This window comes from Plasmodium brasilianum, chromosome 14 (assembly GCF_023973825.1).
Source record: "Plasmodium brasilianum strain Bolivian I chromosome 14, whole genome shotgun sequence".
In the NCBI taxonomy this organism is placed as follows: domain Eukaryota; phylum Apicomplexa; class Aconoidasida; order Haemosporida; family Plasmodiidae; genus Plasmodium; species Plasmodium brasilianum.
Window position 1 is genome coordinate 745702 of NC_090127.1, and position 26100 is coordinate 771801.

At 26.0% G+C, this 26100-nt stretch overlaps 5 protein-coding genes and 1 pseudogene across 6 annotated transcripts; 4 read left to right on the forward strand and 2 right to left on the reverse strand.

Annotated features, from left to right (window-relative positions):
- Positions 1 to 3125: 3125 nt before the first annotated feature.
- Positions 3126 to 5215, forward strand: MKS88_005385 (general transcription factor IIH subunit 2; the record flags this gene model as incomplete). The annotated part of the gene is made up of 5 exons (XM_067218643.1): positions 3126 to 3155; positions 3340 to 3424; positions 3646 to 3781; positions 4077 to 4233; positions 4352 to 5215. 5 exons carry the CDS (start codon positions 3126 to 3128, stop codon positions 5213 to 5215), a joined length of 1272 nt encoding a protein of 423 aa, XP_067070599.1.
- A 3794-nt stretch (positions 5216 to 9009) lies between these two features.
- Positions 9010 to 10226, forward strand: MKS88_005386 (uncharacterized protein; the record flags this gene model as incomplete). Its single annotated transcript, XM_067218644.1, has 4 exons — positions 9010 to 9367; positions 9601 to 9624; positions 9889 to 9943; positions 10181 to 10226. The coding sequence occupies 4 exons, from the start codon at positions 9010 to 9012 to the stop codon at positions 10224 to 10226; spliced, it is 483 nt and encodes a 160-aa protein (XP_067070600.1).
- A 997-nt stretch (positions 10227 to 11223) lies between these two features.
- Positions 11224 to 12327, forward strand: MKS88_005387 (serine/threonine protein kinase PK9; the record flags this gene model as incomplete). Its single annotated transcript, XM_067218646.1, has 1 exon — positions 11224 to 12327. The coding sequence occupies one exon, from the start codon at positions 11224 to 11226 to the stop codon at positions 12325 to 12327; it is 1104 nt and encodes a 367-aa protein (XP_067070601.1).
- Positions 12328 to 12864: 537 nt separating this feature from the next.
- MKS88_005388 (heptatricopeptide repeat-containing protein) lies at positions 12865 to 15987 on the reverse strand (the record flags this gene model as incomplete). The annotated part of the gene is made up of 1 exon (XM_067218647.1): positions 12865 to 15987. One exon carries the CDS (start codon positions 15985 to 15987, stop codon positions 12865 to 12867), a length of 3123 nt encoding a protein of 1040 aa, XP_067070602.1.
- Positions 15988 to 18373: 2386 nt separating this feature from the next.
- MKS88_005389 (uncharacterized protein) lies at positions 18374 to 20605 on the forward strand (the record flags this gene model as incomplete). Its single annotated transcript, XM_067218648.1, has 2 exons — positions 18374 to 18400; positions 19007 to 20605. The coding sequence occupies 2 exons, from the start codon at positions 18374 to 18376 to the stop codon at positions 20603 to 20605; spliced, it is 1626 nt and encodes a 541-aa protein (XP_067070603.1).
- Positions 20606 to 22765: 2160 nt separating this feature from the next.
- Positions 22766 to 25965, reverse strand: MKS88_005390 (annotated as a pseudogene). The gene is made up of 5 exons: positions 25893 to 25965; positions 25620 to 25733; positions 25408 to 25435; positions 23054 to 24162; positions 22769 to 22806 (listed from the first exon to the last, which is right to left on the reverse strand). Coding segments are annotated over exons 1-5 (1362 nt in total).
- Between the last annotated feature and the right edge of the window lie 135 nt (positions 25966 to 26100).

Here is a 26100-nt window from a genome sequence, read left to right on the forward strand (position 1 = left end):
ATTGCATCTATATAACTAATTTATAAATATATAAATATGTATTTTTTTTTTTTTTTTATTATATGTTCAAAATAATATATCTCTAAATTACATATTTAAGTAACAACATTCTTTTATGCAGTAATTCGGAAATAAAAAAAAAAATTTTAATTAAGAAAAAATAAATAGAAGTAAAATAAATAAAACAATATCTATCTATTGGAAGAAAAAAAAAAAAAAGATATCTATATATATTGTATTTTCAAAAAAAAAAAAAATTAATATTTATATACATTATATCTGCGAAAAAAAGAAAAACAATATCAACATATTATATTTGCAAAAAAAAAAAAAAAAAAGACCTTTATAAGATACCTCTTTTTCTTTTTAACAATTTCCCTATGGACTAACTTTCATATGAACATATCAGACCACATATGCGGAATAGCACTTAGTAGTACATAGTAGTTTTCTCTTATGCACATTTAGCACTGAGGTTGAATCTACATAGTATTTCCTAACAGGTATTACATTAAAAAAAAAAAAAAAAAAGGAAATAGGAAAAAGTAAAAAATAAAAGATAAAAGATAAAAGATAAAAGAGCAAATACTAAATAGTAAATACTAAACTGTAAAAAATAACGACAAAACGGTCCTATGTACGTCTTCAGATTATGAAAAATATTCTAGGATTTTAAAATCCTTTTTTAGGACATTTCGCTACGATAAAGTAATCTCTTTTGTTTTTTTTTTTTAATTTTAAAAAGTAGGTACAGACCCTTTACACATTTGCGCATGCTTGGTACGACAAAATGATGCCATAAAAAACGCAAATTTTTAACAAGAGACGATAATTTTTTTTAACAATAGCGTAATATGTATGTGTACTTATATATATATATATATATATGTACGCATAAATTAACTACGAATGTATAGTGTGTTTCTGCCATAGCTTTTTTTGACAAATTTTGTTTTTATAAAACAAGCCATTTTATTCGCAACGTGCCATTTTTTTCCTTATTCGTTAAATACGAGATGTGTATTTTTCATTTTATAATTTTTTCACTATCTAATTTTGTATAGTACTATGATATGTAAATAATAAACTACCAACAAAGAAATTTTTTTTTTTTTCTTTTTTAAATTACCTTTTAAAGACTTTCTAGTATACCTTTTGCTTACCATTCTAGGAATGTGTATTCATACATGTGATATCATTAAAGTACAACTGTATCAACGTCCAATATATATACCTTGTCTTTGTTGTAATACCTCTTTTCGTAATTGAGAAATTTTCGTCGTTTTACTTATCGACCCTTTTTTTATGTATTAAAAAATAAAACAAAAAAAAAAAAAATAAAATAACACCAAATAAGAGCAGATAAAATAAAAAAAAATAAAATAACACCAAATAAGAGCAGATAAAATAAAATAAAACAAAATAAAACCAAATAAGAGCAGATAAAATACCAAATAAGAGCAGATAAAATAAAATAAAACCAAATAAGAGCAGATAAAATAAAATAAAACAAAATAAAACCAAATAAGAGCAGATAAAATAAAATAACACCAAATAAGAGCAGATAAAATAAAATAAAACCAAATAAGAGCAGATAAAATAAAATAAAACAAAATAAAACCAAATAAAACCAAATAAAACCAAATAAAACAAAATAAAACAAAATAAAACCAAATAAAATGAGATATAACCCAATAAAACAAAATAAAACAAAATAAAATGAGATATAACCCAATAAAACAAAATAAAACAAAATAAAACAAAATTAAATGAGATATAACCCAATAAAACCAAATAAAACAAAATAAAACAAAATTAAATGAGATATAACCCAATAAAACCCAATAAAACCAAATAAAACAAACTAAAAAAGAAGCAAAAAACAGGAATACCCTAGTAACTATAACTCCGTGCAAGCGAGTTAATTAAGATCTGAAGAACTAGCCGGAAAACTTAAATTTTTTTGCATGTTAGTTTTTTTGTGTTCTCTTTTTATACACTTTTTAGCACCCATGAATGCAATGTACAAAATAGGATAAATAAATACACCGAAGGACACCTTGTAAAAAATTTTCTTTTATGTATATATATATATATATATATATACACACATATAAATATATACACACATGTATATATACACACATGTATATATACGTATACTTATATATGTATTAATATAATTATTATATGTATTGTATATCTTTTACATTGAAACAAAATAGTGTAATTTTTTCATTGCAATGAAGTAGTTTCCCTCTTTTCCCCCCAAATTATCTTGAATATGGGACTTAAATAAAAAAGTTAATATAAAAAAAAAAAAAAAAAAAAAATTGCACATATAAAATAGCTATTTTTTAGTAGTAAAATTTCTTGGTTAAATGCTTCAAAGAAAATTTTTTATGTATGAAATAAATATGCTATAATTCCCTTTTTATTTTATGTTTTCATAATTTTTTTTTTTGTTTTTCTCTTTTTCAAAAAGAACAAAAATTGGGGGCTATATCCATATCAAACACATGCGTTTGTATGTACATACATACACAAATACATATATATGTATATACTACATATATAACACAGCAGAGCAAACGAAGCTCAAGATTACCCGTTCATCTGAAAAAGGAAAAAAAATAGCTATTAAAAAATCTCATAAAATGACACAAAAGAATATTAAGGTCATATACTATTATTATCGTAACATATAAATTTTAACCTTATTACAGCATCTTAGAAATTTATCATTTTTTACATTTTTCAGTAAAAATTTTTTTTTCCTTTTCCAAAATAAAGAAAAAAAGCAGAAAAAAATAGTTAAAAAAGAGAAAAACAGAAATAAACAGAAACAGAAATAAACGGAAACAGAAATAAACGGAAACAGAAATAAACGGAAACAGAAATAAACGGAAACAGAAATAAACACAAATAAGCACAGATATACAGTAAATAAGCAAAAAATATATAAGGAATATGCAAAAATTGAAAAAACACAAAATTTTAAAAATTATCATTTAATAAAAAAGAGAAGTAAATAAAATATGGAAGAATCGTACATCATAACTTAACTACTAAAAATATATTTAGTGGAGCAAAAATGAAATTGTGTCTGCTGTACTTTTTTAAGAATGCAAAATACCCAAAGTTCTGAAAACAAAGTTCGTAAAATGACCATCATACATTTATATAATATATTTATATTGCGTACACACGTACATATGTACATATATATGTGTACATATAATTATCTCCATATTTCTATAATAATTACACTGTACGCCCCTCTCTCCATCTCTCTCTTTTTTTTTTTTTACATTTTTATTTTAAATATATAAAAAATAGGCTACCTTAGTTGAAGAAGTTGTAAGAGATTTTGATAAAAATGAAGTTTTTGAAGAAATAACTGCTAAGTTTACGTGGGAACAAGGTAAATAAATGGGAGATAAAGAAAAAAAAAAAAAAAAGGAATTATAACATTATAAAATTACTAATTATACATTTCCCACTTCGAAACTGCAAATAACATCTATTTCTTCAGATTAGGCTATTTTATGAATATAATATTACTATATATATTAAGTACATATGTGCTCAATGACATTTGTATGCATGTACTTTTTTATATTTCTATCTCTCCCCAATTTTTAGATGTTGAAAGATCGTGGAACTTACTTGTAGAAAATAACGGTGTTTTACAACATGTTAGTCAAGAAAATTTAGAAAATAATAGTAAACAAAAATATAAAAAAGATCAAATTGCTTCCTTAAGAAAAGGAATATTCAGGTTTTCCTTCAGCAAAATTCTCAAAAATGTGCGAGATATTTTTTATTATATTATTATTTTATTGTATTATATTATATTTTATTATATCATATTATATCATATTTTTTTATTTTATTTTACTTCTCTTTGTTTTTATTCTTATTTTTGTATTATTTTTTTTTTTTTCTTTTCTATTTTATTTATTTATTTATTTTTTTTTTTTTTCTAGCTGTTCCTTTAGAATTGATAATAATTTTTCACACATTCACATTAACAGTTCATATTTTTTTTTTTTTTTTTTTTTAAACATTTACAGACATATAATAATACTTTTTGATATGTCGAGTAGCATGAAAGAAAGGGACTTTAAGCCAGATAGAATAAATGTTGTCCTGGAATGTGTAGAAGTAAAAATAGGAAAGAAAATTGCTCTTAGAGGGGCAAAGCGAAAAATTACAGATATATATAGTCACGTATGTATGTATATGTATATATATATATATATATATATATAATATGTGTGCATACTTATGTACACGTGTATGTATAAGTATGCATGTAATATCATTCCCTATTTGTGCACGTTCGTAGGCATTCTTGAAAAATTTTTTTTTCAAAAATCCTGTTGGGCATGTGGGAGTTGTAGCTTTAAAAAACAGTTCAGCAAAATTAATTCAATCATTAACATCAAATATAGATGACATATTAAGTTCATTGTTAAAGGAAAGAAGTAATGGTCTTCAAGGTTCACCATCACTACAAGAGGGCTTAGAAATTGCGCATGATTTATTAATTGATATGCCTATGTATGGAACGAAAGAAATAGTAATAATGTATAGTTCTATAAGAACATGTGATAAAAATAATATATTAAATATTTTGGAATTATTAGTAAAAAACAACATTTACGTAAATTGTATTTCTATTGCCCCAGAAATGCATATATTAAAATATATATGTGAACGAACAAAAGGTATTTATAAAATATGTACAAGTAAAAATGAATTATTAAATGAAATAAATAGTGTTGCAGAAACACCTTTATGGATGTTTGGAATGGAACCACAATTAATACATATATGTTTTCCAGTAAAAAAAAAAATAAGTACACAAATAATGTGCTCTTGTCATAATAACCTAAACACAGATACGTATATATGTAATTTCTGTAATAGCTATACATGCAAAATACCATCAAAATGTAAAGTATGTGGTATACATTTAATTTCTATGCATGATTTATCACATATTACAAATAATCTTCAAGAATCTCCTTTATTTATTGAAATGAAAAATGAAAAAAGTGCGCATTACTCTTGTTCATCATGCCATCAAAAACTTTATGAAAAAGTATCACAGTGTACTAAGTGTAAACATGTTTTTTGTGTTGAATGTGATATATTTATACACGAGGACTTGAATCAGTGTCCTTTTTGTTTAATCCATCACTCGTAGGGGTTGTAAGCTAGTGGAAATGTTCGATTTATTGCAAAGGTGAGTTCAAGTTAGAGTGTAATTATAATGAAGCTACATAGTAGTTACAGTGCAGTTAGATTGTAGTTATAATGCATTAACAACGAAACTACAATGTAGTTACAACGAAGATACATTGTAGCTACTCTGAAGTTATATGCTTGTTAATGTTAAAATATTGAAATGAAGGAAACATGTAAACATATTAATAGAAGAGCAACAGTACACACTCCTATGTTTGTGAGTCATTCTGGTTACGCATTTTTAATTTGTACTAATATGAGCTAATTTGAGCTATATTGTGCTAATTTGTACTAAAGTTTGCTAATTTGCGCTAATATTTGCTAATTTCGAATCGGTTATATACATGGAGTGCACATACTAATGTTTACACATCTGATATACGTAAAAAACATAAGGATATCCTTATGCCCCTTTTTTTCAAGCATTATATATATATATATATAATAAAATAACAAGGTAGTTTGTCCTGTTTAATTTCTCTTTGCTTTGACATATTTTCGCGTACGAAGTTGAAGAAGGTGAATTATCCATTTGGAGTGTATTATATTGTCACTCAGAGAATTCAAAAAGATGCAATGCCCTTTGTTATCTAAATGTAAATAAGCAAGTGCGAATTTACGTGCGAGTTTGCGTGTGTGTTTGTGTGCGCGTTTATGCGCGCGTGTGTACATACATATATATATGTATGCGTACATACGCATTGCGACAGGATGAATGAAGTTGAAGGGAGTACTGTTAAAATTTGATGAACTCACGAAAATGACTAGTTTCATTTTGATACCAACAGAAGTCGATATTAATAAGCACACCTAAATTATATTTACTAAATTGAAATTCCTTAAAAATTCAGAATTTGGTACAAGATATAATATTCCTCTTTTTTTGCAGAGGGTATTGTGTGTAATTATGATTTTTTTTTTATCATATTATATTTTTCTGTATTATATTTTGTTAATGTTATATTTTGTTAATGTTATATTTTGTTATATTTTTTTATTTTATTTTTTTAACATACATACATACATACATTACTTTTTATTAAGTTTATTTGTTAATATCTTTTTGCTCCTCTCTTTTTATTTATTAACGTAGTATGAAAATTAGTTATAATATTTCTTCTTTTTACTTGTCCATTTTTTTCTATTTTATATCATTATGATTTATTTTTATGATTTATTATATGATTTTTTTAATCAAATTTTATCAATTTTTTTCATTTATTATCATTTCATTTTTTTTCAATCTTTTTCATGTAATGTCTTTTTGATAAACATTCAAAAAATGTTTTCGAAATTTGTAACACATTATTATAATGTAACATGATGTAACATAATATTATATAATATGATAAAACATTAATACGATATAACATTATAAAAAATGATATAACATAATGTAATATTTCATTGAACATACAAAAATAAGAAAAATCAGTGTCATACGATCTAAATTTTTTATAGTAAACAAATAAATGTTTTCTCCCATTCATGAACATTGAATTAGTATGAAAGAAGCAACATAACACATGGATTAATAAACTATAGTAATATAAAATTGGAAACAAAGTGTTATATAAAATTTGACTTTCAGCAAAAGGAGCCTTGCCAATTTGTAGAATATGTTTTGTAACAAACTGAATAGGATAAAATAAGATAAATTAAATAAAATAAACAAAATAGAATAAATGAAATATATATAACAAAATAGAATAAATGAAATAAATATAACAAAATAGAATAAATGAAATATATATAACAAAATAGAATAAATGATATAACAAAATAGAAAATGATATATAACAAAATAGAATAAATGAAATATATATAACAAAATAGAATAAATGAAATATATATAACAAAATAGAATAAATGAAATATATATAACAAAATAGAATAAATGAAATATATATAACAAAATAGAATAAATGAAATATATATAACAAAATAGAATAAATGAAATATATATAACAAAATAGAATAAATGAAATATATATAACAAAATAGAATAAATGAAATATATATAACAAAATAGAATAAATGAAATATATATAACAAAATAGAATAAATGAAATATATATAACAAAATAGAATAAATGAAATATATATAACAAAATAGAATAAATGAAATATATATAACAAAATAGAATAAATGAAATATATATAACAAAATAGAATAAATGAAATATATATAACAAAATAGAATAAATGAAATATATATAACAAAGTAAAATAAATGAAATAAATATAACAAAATAAAATAAAGTAAAATAAAATAAAATAAGCAGGAAGAACACTCTTATCACTTCTCATTTGCATTATGATGCTTCTACCAACTAAATAGGGAAAAACATAACACTGTATAAAAAGCGCAATATATAATAATTTATAAGCAAAAGATAAACACCTTTTTTATTGTTGCAAATTTGCCTTAAAAAAAAATTAATAAAAAAATTATATTCTACAAGATGAGCGTATATATATATGTATAAATATATAAATATTGGGATAAAATAAAATGTACAAATTTAACTTAGAATATATATATTTTTTTTCTTTTAATTACTAAAGAAGCTAATCGGCAGGGTTGGATTTAAATTTAAAACGAAAAAAAACATTTACAATATGTTTAAAAATAGAAAGCAAAACTTTTTTTTTCTTTTTTTCTCGCTTAATATAAACTTTTAAAAAAAATATGCTTAATTTTATCTTATAAAAAAACGAAAAAAGCAGAAAAAAAGAAGAAAAAAAGCAAAAGAAGAAAAGAAAAACAAAGAAACAAGAAAAAACAAGAAAAAACAAGAAAAAACAAGAAAAAAGAAAACGAAAAGAAAAACAAAAAAACAAGAAAACAAGAAAAAAGTAAACACTATCATGTATTATATATATATATATATATATATATATATATATATATATATATATTTATTTTTTTATATTTATATCATTTTACTAATTAACAAAATAAATGATCAAAATCTACGACTTGAAATTTTTTGCAGAACATACTTTTCTGATAACTTTTTTTTTTTTTTTTATAATACTTTTAGCAGTGTCAGCCTAAATGTGAGACTTCTAATGGCACATTTTATTCATAACTTTATGTAGGTGTTTATATCATTATATATACCCATACATATATACATACATACGAACATATATATATATATATATGTATATATACCTATACATATATGTAAATCCCGCACTCAAAAGACATAAATTTGAATGTGATAGTTGCAAAAAATTGGTAAGATTAACCCTGTGGAGGACTTCCCTATTTTTTTTTTTTTTTTTTTTATTGTTACTATTTATATATTTATAGCTTATGATCGACGAAAGAAGAAGCGTAATATACTGTTCAGACGTAGAAATTTAATAAAGGAAAATATAGCACCATATATTTTAAGATAATTTATGGAAATTATGAACAACATTATAAACATATGTTACACATTTTAGAAAAAGAGTAAAAGGAATATTTTATTCTTCTTTTGTTGAAGATAGATACTGAAGTGGTTTGCCGTATGTACAGGCTCTTCCAGAATAACGTATTTATAACGTATACATAACGGATGTATAAGATGACTTAATATATGTACATATTCATATATTTGTACATATATATGCATATGTACATGTGTGTGTTTGTGCCCCCTGTCCATATGTACGGAAAAGAAACATGCATATTTTCCTTGCATTTTCCAAAAAAAAATAAATACATGGTTAGATACAAGCAAACGATTATTCTGTAAAATGGCCGGAACGTTAAACTTAAATGATTTGAAAGATGAACCCATTTTATATTATGAAAATGCATTAAGTTATGTTTTTTCAAATTCCAGCGAAGAAAATAAAAAAGATATACCTACATGTGTTATATATCCAAATGAAACCATAAAAGTTGGTTTCCCTATTTATTCCATAAAAAATATAAATAAAAATGAAAATTTAATAAATGATAATGATGCTCAGAATAATAGAATTAACGAAGAGCCATTAATTACTTTTGCATCCGAATCGAAATATATTTATCCCGTGAGGGTTCAAGTTTATTATAGTCTCCTTTACTTATTAATAGCAATTCAGCTTTTCGTTATGCTATTTTTTAAAGGTATATCTTTATACAAAGTTTTGTGTGTGTTCATGTGCCACTGCAGAGGGGCGAATCTGTCGAGCATGCACCGGTGTATATATGTATGCATGGGTGTGTGCTTATACGTGTGTTATGAATATGCGCATGTGTGTACGTATGTCTATGTACGCGTACACACGTGTATATATATCTTCTCGTGTGCATTTATCTAAACGTGTAATCCATGTTTTCCACTTCTTCCCTTTTTGCAGATAACATAAATTACGCATCCACGGGTGAAATAAATTACGGGCAAATTTTTGTATTTTTTTTTATGGCCATCTCACACAGTTTAGTTATTATGTCAAAACTGGGAAAATTCAAAACCTATGTATTTGATATATATACATCATTAAGTTTATTTTTTTTTATATTATCTGTACTAACAATCAACTGTTTTAGTAGTTCTTTGATTGCTTTATTACAGTTTTTTATTTTTTTTTTACATGCAAAAATTGATTTTTATGTAATGCCACAGTCATGTGTCGTACCACCATGAGGAATTGGTAATTATTGTGTTGAAGTACTTTTCAAAAAATATAATTTCGACATTTGGTTAATTGGCAATTTTGTTTCATTTCGACATTTTTCCATTTTGCCGTTTTGCACTTTGTCATTTTCTCATTTCGCATTCATTTATTTTTGCGTTTTTCTATTTTTTCTCCTCTCATCTTTTCTTTTCCCCCTTTTATGGTTTTTTTGTTTTTTTAACTTTTCGGATTTAATACTTGATTTTTTTTCATATTAGGCTTTTGCAAATTTTTCATTTCCGTTCAAATGCTTTTGTTATAGTAACAGCAGTAGTAATGATACTATTACGAATGAAGGCTTTATTTGAAGAGGAAAATAAATGAAAAGGCATTTATATACTCCTATGTGTATATAATACGTACGAAATAAAATGTGTTGAGGTATGGAGGAAAATGTTTATAGAGGCTAACTGCTTATTGGCAGCGATCAGACATGCATAAAATGTAATCGACTATTTACATAAATACGTAAAAAAAAAAAAAAAAAAAAAAAAAAAAAAAAAATGCATTACGCGTAGAGTGTACGCGCGAAATGATTGTCATACTAATTTTATGTCTTCAATCGTTTAAGTAAAAAAAAAAAAAAAAAAAATCATCAAGTCTCTCTCGATTATCACCTCCCTTTTCCCTATTATATAGCGGATACATCGCGTTTTATCATATAAGAGAATATTTATATAAGTAAAACATCGTTCGAAAAATAAATGACAAGCGTGTAGTAACATTCACCTATAACTAAATTTGCGCATTACTTACACACTTCTTGCAAATTTTGAACACGTTGACAAATTGACCAATGAGCATAGTACTTAAAAATTTTTGGCACGTTATAAAAATTGCACAAACTGGAGCCGACTTAGTAAATGCAGCAATTTATCCTCAATAGACGCGTTTCGAAATAGCAATAGAAAGGAGGGGAAAAAAGAAAAGAAGCGGTTACATATGCATATATTGTAGCAAAGTTAGAAGCGTAAATTGACCAAATGTTTACCAAAAATTAAATGAAAATTTACCAAAAATTAAATGAAAATTTACCAAAAATTAAATGAAAATTTATCAAAAATTAAATGAAAATTTAGAAAAAACTGAGTGGAAAAATATCCCATATTGACTCGATTTTCACGTTGTGGTTGTGGTCAACCAAGGATACACACACACACACACACTCACACACACACTCACACACATACTCACACACACACTTACACACACACTCACACACACACTCACACACATACTCACACACACACTTACACACACACTCACACACACACTCACACACCTGATTGCGCTGCTTCACTCAACATGTACCTGGGGAGCATCAAAGACATTGAGGATGACCTTCTTTGGAGGGGAGAACACAAACAGGTATACGTGTGTGTAAATAAGAACAAAAATAAAGAAGCGATAAAAATAGACATCAGTTATGATAACAATATTTATGATATATTACAATTAGGAAGAGAGAAATATGGAATCAATGGAGAATACATAACTGACAGTTGTGGGAATGTAATAAAATCAATAAAAGATATTATTGATGGTGATACATTATATTTAAAAGAAAGTGTAGATAAATTATATATTGATAGTAAAATGGAAAATAATTTAATTGTTAATGATTATGTAGTTCAAAAGAGAATAGGATCTGGTGGATTTGGAATAGTATTTCAAGGTATCCATATACAAACAAAACAGAGAGTTGCTTTAAAATTTATTCCTAAAAGTAATTTCTTAGATGTTACAGATGTGCACAGAGTTTTTATTGAAATACAAACATTAAGAGGACTAATACATAATAATATAATTAAAATGTATGATGTAAATCATTTTCAAAATTACGTGTGTTTAATTATGGAATATGCTATTAATGGAGATTTAAAAAATTATATTTTAAAAAATAATGGATACTTATCAGAAAAAGAAGCACATGATTTATTTCTTCAAATTGTTAAGGGAGTATATTATTGTCATTCTAAACATATAGTACATCGAGATTTAAAATTAGAAAATATTTTATTAGATGAAAATATGACTTGTAAAATTGCTGATTTTGGTTTATCTGACTTTGTTAATGTTGATCAGAATATTAAAACAGAAGCTGGTACTAAAGCTTATATAGCTCCAGAAATTATTTTCAATCAAACTATTAATTATTCTGTTTTTAAGCTAGATATATGGAGCTTAGGTATATTATTATTTATCATGACTCAAGGATTCGCACCTTTTAAATATGGAAAAAAGGAATTAAAAAACTTTGAAAGTAACACTCTGCAATATCCAAACGATGTATCCGATGATCTGAAAAGTTTAATCTCCATGATGCTCAACGTAGATCCGAACAAGCGCCCCATTATTGTAGAAATACTTAACCACAGGTGGTTTTACAAATACACGGAGGGGGTGTAATTAGCAGGTGAGCAACAATTCAGAAGCTATTGAGAAGCAATTGAACGGTGGGTGTGCATCGACTGAGATGCGAATGGGAAGCAAAACGGATAAGCACACGATTAAACGCGCTTACTCGCTGTTAATACTTTGCAAAACGAACTCGATGGGGTCAGGAAAAATTTTCAAAAAATAATTAAAGCTAATTAAAATTAATTGTAATAAAACGTGATAAGTGCGGTACAATAGCATAAGGCACAATATATTGAAGAAATACTGTATAAAATAAAGTAGAATAGTATAGTATAGTATAGAACAGTATAAAAATAAATAAACGGTACTGCCGAAATAAAGCGCACATCTATTGGCACCCATTAAACTGCCCTGTGAGCAGGTACCCCAGATTTAGGCACTCAAGAGAAGCACCGTTTTTTCGCAAATATTGTGTGCATGGATAGACATACATCAGATAATACAACTTGTAATGCTCCATATAACTCACTTTGCATCTTACTACGTAATATGCTTCTCAAATTGATGAACACACCACGAATTACTTCATAATTGCGAATGTATCAAACTAATTCTATCATCCTTTCCACAATTCTTCCAAATGTTATGAACCAAATGTACTATATTTATATTCTTCTTTTTTATAAATCTTGTTTTCAAAATATTTTCTCCTAGCGGATAACCATCATATGTTGTATTAAGAGGTGTATATAAAAATATAGCATATTTCTTATTCTTATATTCAAAATATATATCAATTAAAAAGCCTTCATAATCAAATACTTTTTGTATATATTGAAATACAGCTCTGTCTTTACTCGAGCTACAATTATTTGATAAAATAAAATTATTTTCCTCAACTAGAGTTTGTACTACCTCATCTGCAAACATGTGAGGGTATTCTACAATTTGAAAATTCCAGTACGATTCTCTTAAAAAATTAAAAATTCTTAACACATTATATGAATCTAAAATAGATGAATCAACTAAATTAATATATGATAGAGATGAATATAATAAAGAACATCGAGCATCATTATAAACTTTTTCAAAATCGATACCATGTAACATACACTTCCAGAAATCTGAGTCAAAAAATTTATTAACACAATAACACCATAGAATATCACTAATCTCGTGATAAGAAAATTGATGGACCCTTTGTAATATTTCATACTGCAAAGAACTTAACAAAGTATATGAAGAATAGTAATAGAAACATCCATACGTATATGCTATTTTTGATATGTGTTGAGGAGATAAATCATATATTTTGTTTAATAACACAGATTGAATTAAAGTGTGAAATTCCCTGCTACCTGTTCTTACTAACGAGTAGGAAAAACATATATTTGCCAGATCTTCGGCAGTAAAAAAATTCAAAAAAGTCAAATTGTAGTATTTCGTTTTTTGTACCCCTTTATTTGCTGCTTTATACATTTCACTGGTTTTGTGTTTTCCACTGATTTGGTGTGTTCCCCCTGTTTTACATTTTCCCCCTACTTCATACTTTTCCACCACGTTTTGTAATAAGTACTGCTCAACTTCGGCATGCAAAGTAGTGTCTACGTATCCGTCGTTATTTATAGCTCTGCCTAAAGTTGTTGACAGTCCTAGTAAACAGTTAGAAAGTTGCTTAGGAGTCATACTTTTATATAACTGTAAAGTTCTTTCTTTTAATTTTATATATAAAATGTTATTAAAACATAATTCTTTGCTTTTATTTTCCACAGTGCTATAAGCCCATACGAGCATACTTATCGTTGAGGTACCCAAATTTTGTATATTTTTCAAAATAATGTTTTCACATCTTTTTAATAAAAAAGGGTAATTCTTAAAATATTTTGCATTTGCCCATATACCATTCAGTAAAACAGATAAGGGAAAAATCAGTTCGTTCTCTTTTTCCTCCGTTATCCTCTTCTCTAATTTGCTGTAATCACTGGATAACGTTCTGCTATTATCTCTTTTATTCTCTGTATTCATCCCCGCTATAACGAAATGATCAGATGCATTGGACTGAACATCTACTAGTTGCCTTTCCAGAAGTGCGCTATTTCGGGTGAACATATCTACTATAGAATTAATGAAGCTAAACATGAACACAGTATCGGATGCTGTTATATTTTTAGAATATAGATAAAACAATTTTATTATTTGTTCTTCGGAAAAATTATTATACCTTTTATATACTTCACTTTTTGATTCTTTATAAAATTGGACATGCTTATAATTGTTGTTACTAATATATGTTAGCACTTTTATAAAATTTTGATTATTCATTGTCTTTATTTTATTTTGAACGAAATTTATATACGTTTCGAACAAGTTCTTACTGCTATGGGGATTAATATGTGTTATGTTTTTATTTTTATTTGAATTGTTTAAGTAAACGTATCCTACCCTCACTAAATATTCCTCATCAAGATATTTCACATTTTGTAAAATTGTATTTTCCGCTAACATACTTATATTTTTTACAGATGATACATTTGTTCTTTTTATGATATACAAAAAATTAATTACATCTACACATGAAAATGTAAAAAAAGTTTTATATATTCTATTTACAATATTATCGTAAAAGCTTTTGTATTTATGTGTTAAAAAGAATGTTACATATTCTTTCCATTTATTCTCCTTAACATTTAAATTTTCTAAATCTATTATGTATTTAATATATATGTCCATCAATATGTTCAACTTGGTTTTACCGAAAAATATTTTTTTCTTAGTAAAATGAATTTTCTCTAATTCTTTATTTTGACTACAAATAGTTGCTTTATTATACCCTAGTTGATGTTTTACTGTTGTATCTTTTACATCTCCATTATCATTAGTCTTATTTCTCTTTACATTATCTAGAGATTCCTCCTTACAAATAGAATTATTACCATGTTCAGAACTATTTTGACCAGTGTACTCCATATTATCACATTTATTTCTGTCTGCATAATGACTATTCAAATTCACATTTCTGATGTTGTCCACTGCTTCGTCCGCTTCTTCTCCCACTTTTTCTCCCACTTCTTCTCCCACTTCTTCCTCCTCCATCTCCTTTACCGAGTCCCTATACATTTTGGCGTGATCATATTTTTTTTCCTGTTCTTCTATATACTGTTCAAGAGAAACATATTTAAAATTTGGATTGTCCAGTCTCAAAATCTCTGACATTTCGTAAGTTTTATAAAAGTTAGAAAATATTATTTCATATATTTTAAATAATAATAATATATATTCGTGGTTTTTCAATTCATTTAGATTATTCTCCAAGTAATCTTTTAAATCGTCCAAATTGTTCACAAACAATACGCTTTTAAAAAATTCCTCATCGTAGTTATTATTATTAATAGTGCTGGAGGTGGTAGGGATAGTGGTAGTGGTGGCGACAGTATAAGTGATAGTTTTAGTTGTAGTATTGGCAATGTTTTCAGGATCCGTGCAGAGTAGTTCTTTTCTACTATTTATGCCATTTGTGTTGCATGCGTTACTTATATCACTCGTATTCCTTATGTAATTTCCATGTGCTAAATCACATTCATAAATACTTCTAAACGAAGTGAAATTTCTGGATTTTTTTCTAAACATTTTAAAGGAATTACAATCGACACATATTTTATTGATAAACTTTCTATGACTAAACACAAGATGTTTTTTTAAATAGTGCATTTTCGCGCAATTTTGTCACATCAAATTGTGGAGAAAAAAAAAAAAAAATAGCATAACGTAAAGGAGCAAAAAACGAGAATGAAGAATAACCCAATGCTGTTTTTTCCTATTTACATTGCTCCATATTTTTAGAGGTAAAAATTACGAAAATGTACTTCTAATTTGTTCTATCCATTTTGTTTTTAATTTTTTTTTTTTTTTCGCTTTTCTAATTTTTTTTACGAATTACATGATATTATTTATGCAATTCTTTGGATAATAAGATTTTCCTCAAGCCGCAAAAGAATACTTCATATTTCAAATCTATTATATTGCGGCAGGGGAAGGTGGAGAAAAACAAAGAGTAAAGTTTTGGGAAAAAAGAAAAAAAAAAAAGCGTTTCTGCAAACATTAATAGAGCAATAAAATTTCATACTGAACTTTTTATTATTTTTTAGAAAAAGTTGCCTTCAATATATATATATATATATATATATATATATATATATAAATATATATGTGTATGTGCGCATATTTTTTCCTCATTATTTTTTCAAAAATGGAAGGAATATTTTTCATTTATGCCGAACGTACATTCCTGCGCTTATTCACATATCTACATTATTAATTTTTAAAAAAGTACATACCCCTTTTATTCTGTCGTCAACTTTTTGTTTCTGTATTTTACTTGTTTTCCTTCAGTATGTTTTTGTGTAAGCGTAAATAAACCCAAAAGGGAGAAGTGGAAAAAAGAAAAAAATATATTATAAATTAATGAAATAAAGCAGAACAAATAGGAAGCAGAAGAATTAAGAAGCATTACAAAATAACGACTAGCTCATCCCGTGCAACAGTCAATTAAAAAAAGTTTTCTGAAAACGATCATATAAATCAATAAAAAATAAATTGTTCTTCCCATTTTTTAAGAAATATACAAAACAAAGTTTTCACAATAAATAATATTCACCATTAATCAGAAAAGTACAATTTTTGTGTGAAGCAATCTTTGGAATTGTTCAGGAAAAAAAAAAGAAGGTTAGTTAAATTCTAAAATAATATACATACATATGTACATATATATGCATACATGGTGAAATGTTTTGAAAAGGGAATGAGAAGGTGAGAAGATATTTTTATACTAAGATAATATATATAAAAAGAACATTTAATATGTACTATGAAAGAATTTAATTTATTTTACAAAAATGTCTAAAGGGTAACATCTTAAGCTTATATAACACTCTTGTGTGTTTCAACCCCATGTTTTGTTTCAGTATACTTCTCCATTTTGCACTTTTCTGTGTTGAAAAAAATATGTTGTAAACATTTATGATATATATATTAGCAACTTGTTACATTAACATGTTCGAATAGTGAATTCACAAATTTTTAAAAGAGGAAAATAACAAATGAAAGGAATATAAAACAGTTAACATTTTGGAATTAAAACAGTTTTTATCTTGTATGCCTTAAAATATTTTCTTTATAAAAAATTTGCACCTGCACACGTCAAGCAAAAAAAAAAATAAAATAATAAAATAAAAAAAAAAATACTCTGTTGTGTTATTACACATTCATGTGCATATATAAAAATTAATACAATTATTTACCATTAATATGTTAATATTCAATTTTTATCTATTTAGATATTTTATCTATTTGGATATTTTATCTATTTTCTATTTGGATATTTTATCTATTTGGATTTTTTATCTATTTGGATTTTTTATCTATTTAGGTATTTTTTTCATTTCATATATTCCTTTTATTTCAGATATTTTATTCATTTCCGATATTTTATTCATTTCAGATATTTTATTCACTTCAGATATTTTATTTATTTTAGCCATTTTTTTATCTCTTATTTTTTTTTTATTTAATTTCCTGTTCAGAATATTTTTTTTTTCTTATCTTTTTTAATATCTTGTTCAGGATATACATTTTGTAAGTACATATACATAACCATAAGTATATACATAAGTATGTATACAAATGTGTACAAATGTGTATAAATATATATACATGTACGTATGAATATGTACATATTATGTATGTACGTATGTGCATGTATTATGTATGTATATGTAAATGTTATGTATGTGTATTTTCTTTTTTTTTATTCTTCTCACCACTAACAATCATTATTTGTTTTGTTAACCCTCGTTTTAATCTTTTTTGTACATATTTCTTTTTGGAAAATTCTTATACTAGTACTTATGATTACCACTTAAAGTGGATTTTAAAATAATACGAAAATCTTGGCAAGATTAATAGGATTCTGAACATTCTTCGCTAACATTTTGCGAAATTTTTGTTAAAACTGTAATTTTCCCTTTACGTTTTCCCTTTTCTTCTATTTTATTTATTGATGGAAAATCGCACATGCAGTTCTGGTTCAGGAAAAATTATGCCGCCAGAACAAAACCGTAACAATGTAGCAAAAAGAAGAACAAAAATAAAATAAAATAAAATAAAAGATATAAAGTTTAAACATATAAAGATTACACATATAAAGATTACACATATAAAGATTACACATATAAAGATTACACATATAAAGAATAAACATATAAAGAATAAACATATAAAGATTAAACATATAAAGAGAACAAATATAAAGATAAAAAATATAAAGATATAAAGATAAAAAATAAAAAATATAAAGATATAAAGATAAAAAATAAAAAATATAAAGATTAATAATAAAAGAATAAAAAACAATTTCGCGTGCTGACAATTTTATTTAACTTATATTTGTACAATTCAACTTTGAGGGAGAATACGTATTTTATGTTTCTTTTGTGTGTACACTTATGTCACTCTCGTAAATTATGAACATGCGTTATTATGTATATACTTTCTTCATAAACGTTTGCAAAAAAGTCTTGAAATAAATTTGTCCCATGTGCAAAACAAACGAGCAATAGCTGTAAATAAAAAAACGGATTAATCTCCTCCTACAACGATTGTTAAAAATAATGCTGCAGATTTAATCTATATCATTTTTGTTTGTTTCTTTTTTTTTTTTTTTTAATTTTAGGCTAATGTAAATAATGAACGTGATATCACAAACTTGCACGATCAAGAAGAGTATATAGATTATAATATTTATGATTATGCAAGGGGAAATAATATAATGGATCAAAGCGGGTATGCAATCAATTCTACGCAAAACAAGCATGGAGAGGTAATTAACCCCGCGATAAATTTGTATAAAAGCGAAAATAACATATATGAGAATAATCATTTAAATGTAAAATCTAATAATTCTTTTAATGTGGTACCAATACCACCAAGAGATGCAGAACATTATGACTATGTAAATGTGCCTATAAGCTATAACCAATATAGTTGTTATAATCCTTTAGAGATGAAAAACAATTATTTTGCAAGTAATGATAATAATAAAGATGACATAATTAATAATGATATGGGAAGAATCCATGCCATCCCTAATTTAAGTACCAAATTAAATAACTCATTTAATATGAGTTTATGTAATAAAAACCATTCAAATGAAAAAATTATGAACAGTCAAATTAATAATTATAATGAACAAAATAATTATAATAATGATTTATATGACTACGTACATAGTGACCTGAATAAGGTAAATTATGACTACGCTGTGCACAATTATAACGCTGATATAAGTAATAACATTAATAGTGTTAACCATAATAGTGGTATAAACAGTATTAACAGCATGGACCATATCAGCGGCATGGACCATATCAGCGGCATGGATCATATCAGCGGCATGGACCATATTAGCGGCATGGACCATATCAGCGACATAAATAATGTGTACAGGATGAACCATATTAGCAGCATGAATAACATGCACAGAGTTCCCTACGATCCGCAGATACACACGAACACTTTGAACAGCGAAAGATATCACTCCTTCCCTGTGAATACCTTTCACTTATTACTCAATAAAGGAGGAGGGTCCGAAATTAATGATAGTGAAAAGAAATTTTCAAAACTTAAAAATATTAACATGAGTAAAAAAAATTACCATCAACATCAATTTAACCATCCACATCCACATTCATACTCTCACCCGCATGCTCATCATAACTTAGATCAGTTACAGGCAATTGTGTGTTTACAAAAGCTAGAAGAGATTCCAGCTCCTTTTTTAAATATAAGTGAAATTAAATATTCTGTTAGTGTATACTTTAATACGTACGATGATATATTACAAAAGTATCAATCCAAATTTTATAATTGTAAATTAAGTGAGTCAAATAATTATGCTGATTGTGATTTGCAAAATGAAATAATAAATTTGCCTTTCAATAATGAAGAATTTATTTATTTAAAAGTAATAGAATCATCTGTATATAAAACAGAAATAACTGGAAGGTTGCAGTTAAAAGTTAAGTCCCTATCTCAAGAATATCCTCTACGAATACCTATAATAGGAGATGATGGAAACTCAAAAGGATTTTTAATTATGAATTTTTTTGTTACTTCGTCATACTATGATGTAAAAAATGATATACTAACAGACAACTCAACTTTACCAAGTAGAACAAAGTTCACTAGAATAAGAAGGAAAAACAATGGCTTTCATTTTTTTGAAAATTTTACTAAGTGGTGTTGTGAAATATCGGACCATCATATAAATTAACAGAGGGGGAGAAAATGAACATAAAACAAAATGAAGTAAAAATTAACGTACAAAAATATAAAAATAAAAATAAAAATACAGCTATTTACATCTCATGTGAAAAAAAAAAAAAAAAAAAAAAAAAGTGGCTCATTTTTAAAATATTTTCTCCGTAATGCTTATGGTTTACTCGTTTATTTATTATTATTATATTATTTTTCATTATTTTAAGTAATTTTTTTTTTTTTAGTTATGTCTGTTTTAGCATTGTCTCTTCCTTTTTCCTTTTTCTTGTTTTATTTTTTGTTTTTCTTCATTTGTTGCATTTGCTTTTTTTACAATTACGTATTAACGATATTGCTATTTATCAATAATTATCGCACATCAATGGGCAGCTCATATTACGAGCGCGAATATGCATATATATATATATATATATATATATATATACATATACATATATATATGTGCTCCTGTACTAGGGCTTATATTTGTGCGTACACATTTGTATGCATGTATACACATCATTTCACACATTATGAAAAGTCAAAAGATATATGTAGATTTCTTTTGAAATACCCGACAAATATATAAATGCATCTCATATATTGCAAAGCATACAACTGTTTCCACATTTTGTCATTTAGACCCATTCAAAGGTAATATTTTTTTATGATCTGTTCAAATGTTCGGTTCCCCCGTTTACCTGTTCATTTCTGTACCATTTTTGTTTTTTCTTTTTTCCCCCCATGAATAACGGTATTATGCATTATAATATAAAAGATTTTAATTTTTTCGACTGAACATTTTTGTTCAACATTGCGAAACGGAAAAGGGACCACATATATAAACATACATATAAAAATATATGTATATATATGCTTATATGCATGCGCCCCTATAAATTAACTACTAACTCTATGAGATGTTCATTCGAAAAAGAACCATCTATATACTGCAGTAATGCAGTGTATGGAATGTTCAGTATACTAATTCTGCAGTAGTATACATACATTTTGGAGGTGTACATAAAGGTATATATATACACATAAAGAAATAAGAACATTTACACAAATACGAATGCTTGTATACTCAAATGGCATACTTTTTTCGAATTGTAAAATAATACTAGTTTTGTAACTACATTTAACTGAATTAATGAAAAAAGTATCTGTTAAAAAAAAAAAAAAAAAAAAAAGCATCGTAAGATAAAATAATTTAAACTTGTGTAAAATGCAATTTTAATTTTGTAAAAGGGTATGCACAATTGATACTATATAATTTTGTTGTGTTGTGTATTTTATATGTTATATATTTACAGTGGTATTTATATAATGCAAATAGTAAATATAATATGAAAATAAATTTAAAAAAAAATAAAAATAAAAAGTTTATGATGGTACAGACTTAAATATACACACATATGTATTGTAAGCATTTATGTAATATGTATGTACTTATGTATAATCCTCCTCACGTATGGATATATATATATATATATATATATATATATATATATATACGCTTATATGTCCGACATAACATTGTACCATTTATTACACTTATGTAATTACAATTACAAAATATTGCATGACTACGTTTTTCATTAAAAAAGATCATGTACGAGACAAATACAATTATTGCATGAAAACTTTTTAATTAAAAAAAGTATACTTCTAATAAAAAAAAAAAAGTATTCGAATTTTTGTTCATTATAAATTTACTATATTTTATTTGGTAGACTACTTGTGTCTTTATTATTATTATTTTTTTTTTTCTGCATTAAAAACAAAAACTGCATTAGGGTTACGTACGTATGTATGTACATATATATAAGTGGGTGCGTACATAATAAAAACTACCTAACATACGTATTTACCAAAATTTTAAAATAAAATGCATCCAAAATGTATTGTAAATTATTAAATAGAAGATTAATTACAATTTAAAAATATATATATATGTACACATATATATAGGTATGCACATATATATGTACACATATATATAGGTATGCACATATTTAGGTACACATATATATAGGTATGCACATATTTAGGTACACATATATATAGGTATGCACATATTTAGGTACACATATAAATATGTATTTGTATATGATGTGTTCACGTTAGGACCCCTTAAATACACAATTCTGCAAGGGCCACTCGAAAAAATAAACTACTCACTTGACTCCCACTTCCAAACTCTTGCATTACCATCTGAAAAGGGGAAAAAAAAAGAAAAGAGCATAAATGGGTAAAAATAGGATGAACACATACAAATATATATAAATATATATATATATATGCATGTATATACGTACGCGCGATGGCATGATATGCCATCGCACACACACTGATCTCTATTCATTTTTCTATTATTTCATTGTGCACTACTACATAGATATATACATCTTTTCACATAACTGCGTACAGCCCTATGAACTTGCAGTTCTTTAAAACTTACTGTTCGAAAAAATGACTATGAAATATGGCCCTGACAGAGCGAGTATAAAATCTGGATCATTAATATTAAACTTGAGCATCATGTTATCTCTGTCCTTTAAATACCCATATGGATTGAATTCAGGTAAAGAAAAAGTATATAAAGCTTTGGTAGATCCATATATTAATATTGGCAAATTTCGTTCATTTTTCAAACCTGCCATACAATAAATAGGCAAAGTATTCATTTCAAAATGTGCTTCGCCTGTTAAACCAAATGCTACAATTTTACCATCACTCATTGCTGTTATAACATTAGCTTCATACTGTATAACTGACACAACGCTTCCATATTTACACTTAAGATTATTTACGATTTCAAGATTTAGCAAATTAATAATAGTTATACCATCACCACAAACCCAAAGAGTCCTAGTGTATTTCGACACTTCAGAATTAAAATTTTCATTACTAGGATTATTGCCATTATGTGCACTACTGGTATTATTTGCACTATTTGGATTATACGTATTATTTGTACTACTGCGATTGTTTGTATTACTCAGACATTTTCCTGATATTATTTCTATCATTTTGTAAATTCTCGTTCTTGTTTCAATCTTTTTTATTGTAACAAAACTTAAGTAACTCTCTTGATACTTCCAAAATTTTACTTCCCCATTAATACATGATGATATGATAATTCCGTCAATACATACAATACTATATATGGCATCTGAATGCGCAAAAAGAGTAGACGAATCCGAGGAAGGCAAGTGCATAATTTTTATTAATCCATTGTCTAAACCAGCGAATATACATTCTTCAGCATATAATAAGGATAAGACTCTTTTTTTATTTTTTCTTCCACTGTTCTTTTTATTTTGTTTTAATTTATTGTCAACATATGATTCTTCTTCTTCTGTTAACTCAAACTCTATTTTTTTTAAATGTTTTATGTCTAGTTCTTTAGATCCTTCTCCAGGTACAAACAGCCATACATTAATTGTATATGGAGATACAGACGTAAACAAATATATTTCATTATTCGGCCCATGAACTATTATAGCACAATCTATGTATGATCTTTGTAAATAAAATGAGTCAACTAGTTTTAAATTATGTAAATTTCTGAAAAAAATTGGCCATTTACACAATTCAAAAAAAATTAATATATATATATTCATAACAAAAACGTTGGCACACAGAGGGGGAAAGATGGACTGTGAGATGGATATAAAAAGATTAGGAACTAGAGGGGAAAAATCGTTCCATATATATATATATATAATAATCTTTCCGTACAACAATTGTACGACATTTTTTTTTTTTTTTTTTTCTCTTTCTTTTCACTAGTCTTCTACGGGAGCGCAATCAGTGAGCAAAATAATACACAGAAAAATAAGCAGATAAATGGACAAATACATGAACAACAAAATAGACGGAAAAATTAATAGAAAAACAAATATAACAGATATAAAAAAAAAAAAAAAAAGGGGGGGGGGAAAAGGAAAAGGATGCACTCTGACCACCCAAAAGAATAAATCCGTAGAAAAACCATTTTTCTTAAAAAAACCTTAGCAATCATTAGTGCTTCTTCTTAGCAATACGCCCATCACATCAATGTATATAAATATATATATATGCATATTACTAATGTAACAGAAGTATGGAAAAAAAAAAAAAAATAAAATAAAGGCCTAACAAAATATATTTTCCAAGAATTAAAACTAAACCAAACAAATGTAGGTCTTACGCCCATAAAATGTAAACATCTATTTATACAGTATAATATATATATATATCCTATATACATATTTCATACATATGTGCTTCAATAAAAATACATCCCGGCAAACTGGCGTAACTATCGTTATCAATTCTTTATCCCTACTTGTAACCTTCTTCTATCTATTCTATTCTATTCTATTCATTTCCTCTGTTTCGTTTTTTTTTTTTTTTTTTTTTTCTATTTTCCTTATTTTTTCCCTTTTTTTCTCATTTTTACTTATTTCGTTTCATTTCGTTTAGTTTCTTATTTCCCTTTTTACTACATTATTCGTCATTTCTTTATCCACGTTCCATTTTCTACTCGTTTTTTTCCATCTTTTTTTCTTTCCTTTTTTTCTTTCCTTTTTTTCCTTCCTTTTTTTCCTTCCTTTCTTTTTTCTTTTTTAACTTTAAATATATATGCATATACGCGTATACAAAGACACGATGTACTAATGTGTATGTACATTACGGGTGTGTATTGCGTTCATTTAATAATACATATATATATACACGTGTATATTCCATAAAAAATATAAATAAACATGCATGTATATGAATGCATATGGGAACTTATGCATGTATATATACAAATAATTAATTTACTTGCAATCATTTAAATAACGGCATGATCCTGAAATGGCGAAAATAAAAATGTGAATTACGATAAGGAATACTCATAATTTTAAAGGGATCGTATGGGGATACAATTAACAGCGGTGTTACAAATATGCATATATGTACGTATATATATGTATATATATATATATATATGTATGTACATATATGTATCATAAAATTAACAAAAAATTCTTAACCTCTCAGGGTGTAATGCGGACAAAATGTTATTCCTTTCTCTTTCTGTGCTTCTTTCTTTAAATAGATATTTCTCCTATTATAGGAATTCTTCATTTTATTGTTTCCATCTGATCCTATTAAATGAGTGCAAAAGTGAATACACAGGTAAATAAATGTGGACATATATGTACATGTATATATATATATGTATAAATATATATGTATATATATATATATATATACACAATTTGTGTTCCCCCTTCTGTACGTCGGGATAAGTATTTGTTATGTACATCCAGGTATGGCGTTACCATTTGCGTATCTGTACTGAGACCTATACCCATCTCTGACATAAGAACCTCTCATATTTTTTACCTATACGGGAAAAGAACACGTACATATGAATATGGATGTACGTTTGTATGTATTCACGTATAGGTATACAATGGCGCATATATAAAAGTGTAACTACGAATTATGTATAATTTGCGTCAAGTGAAA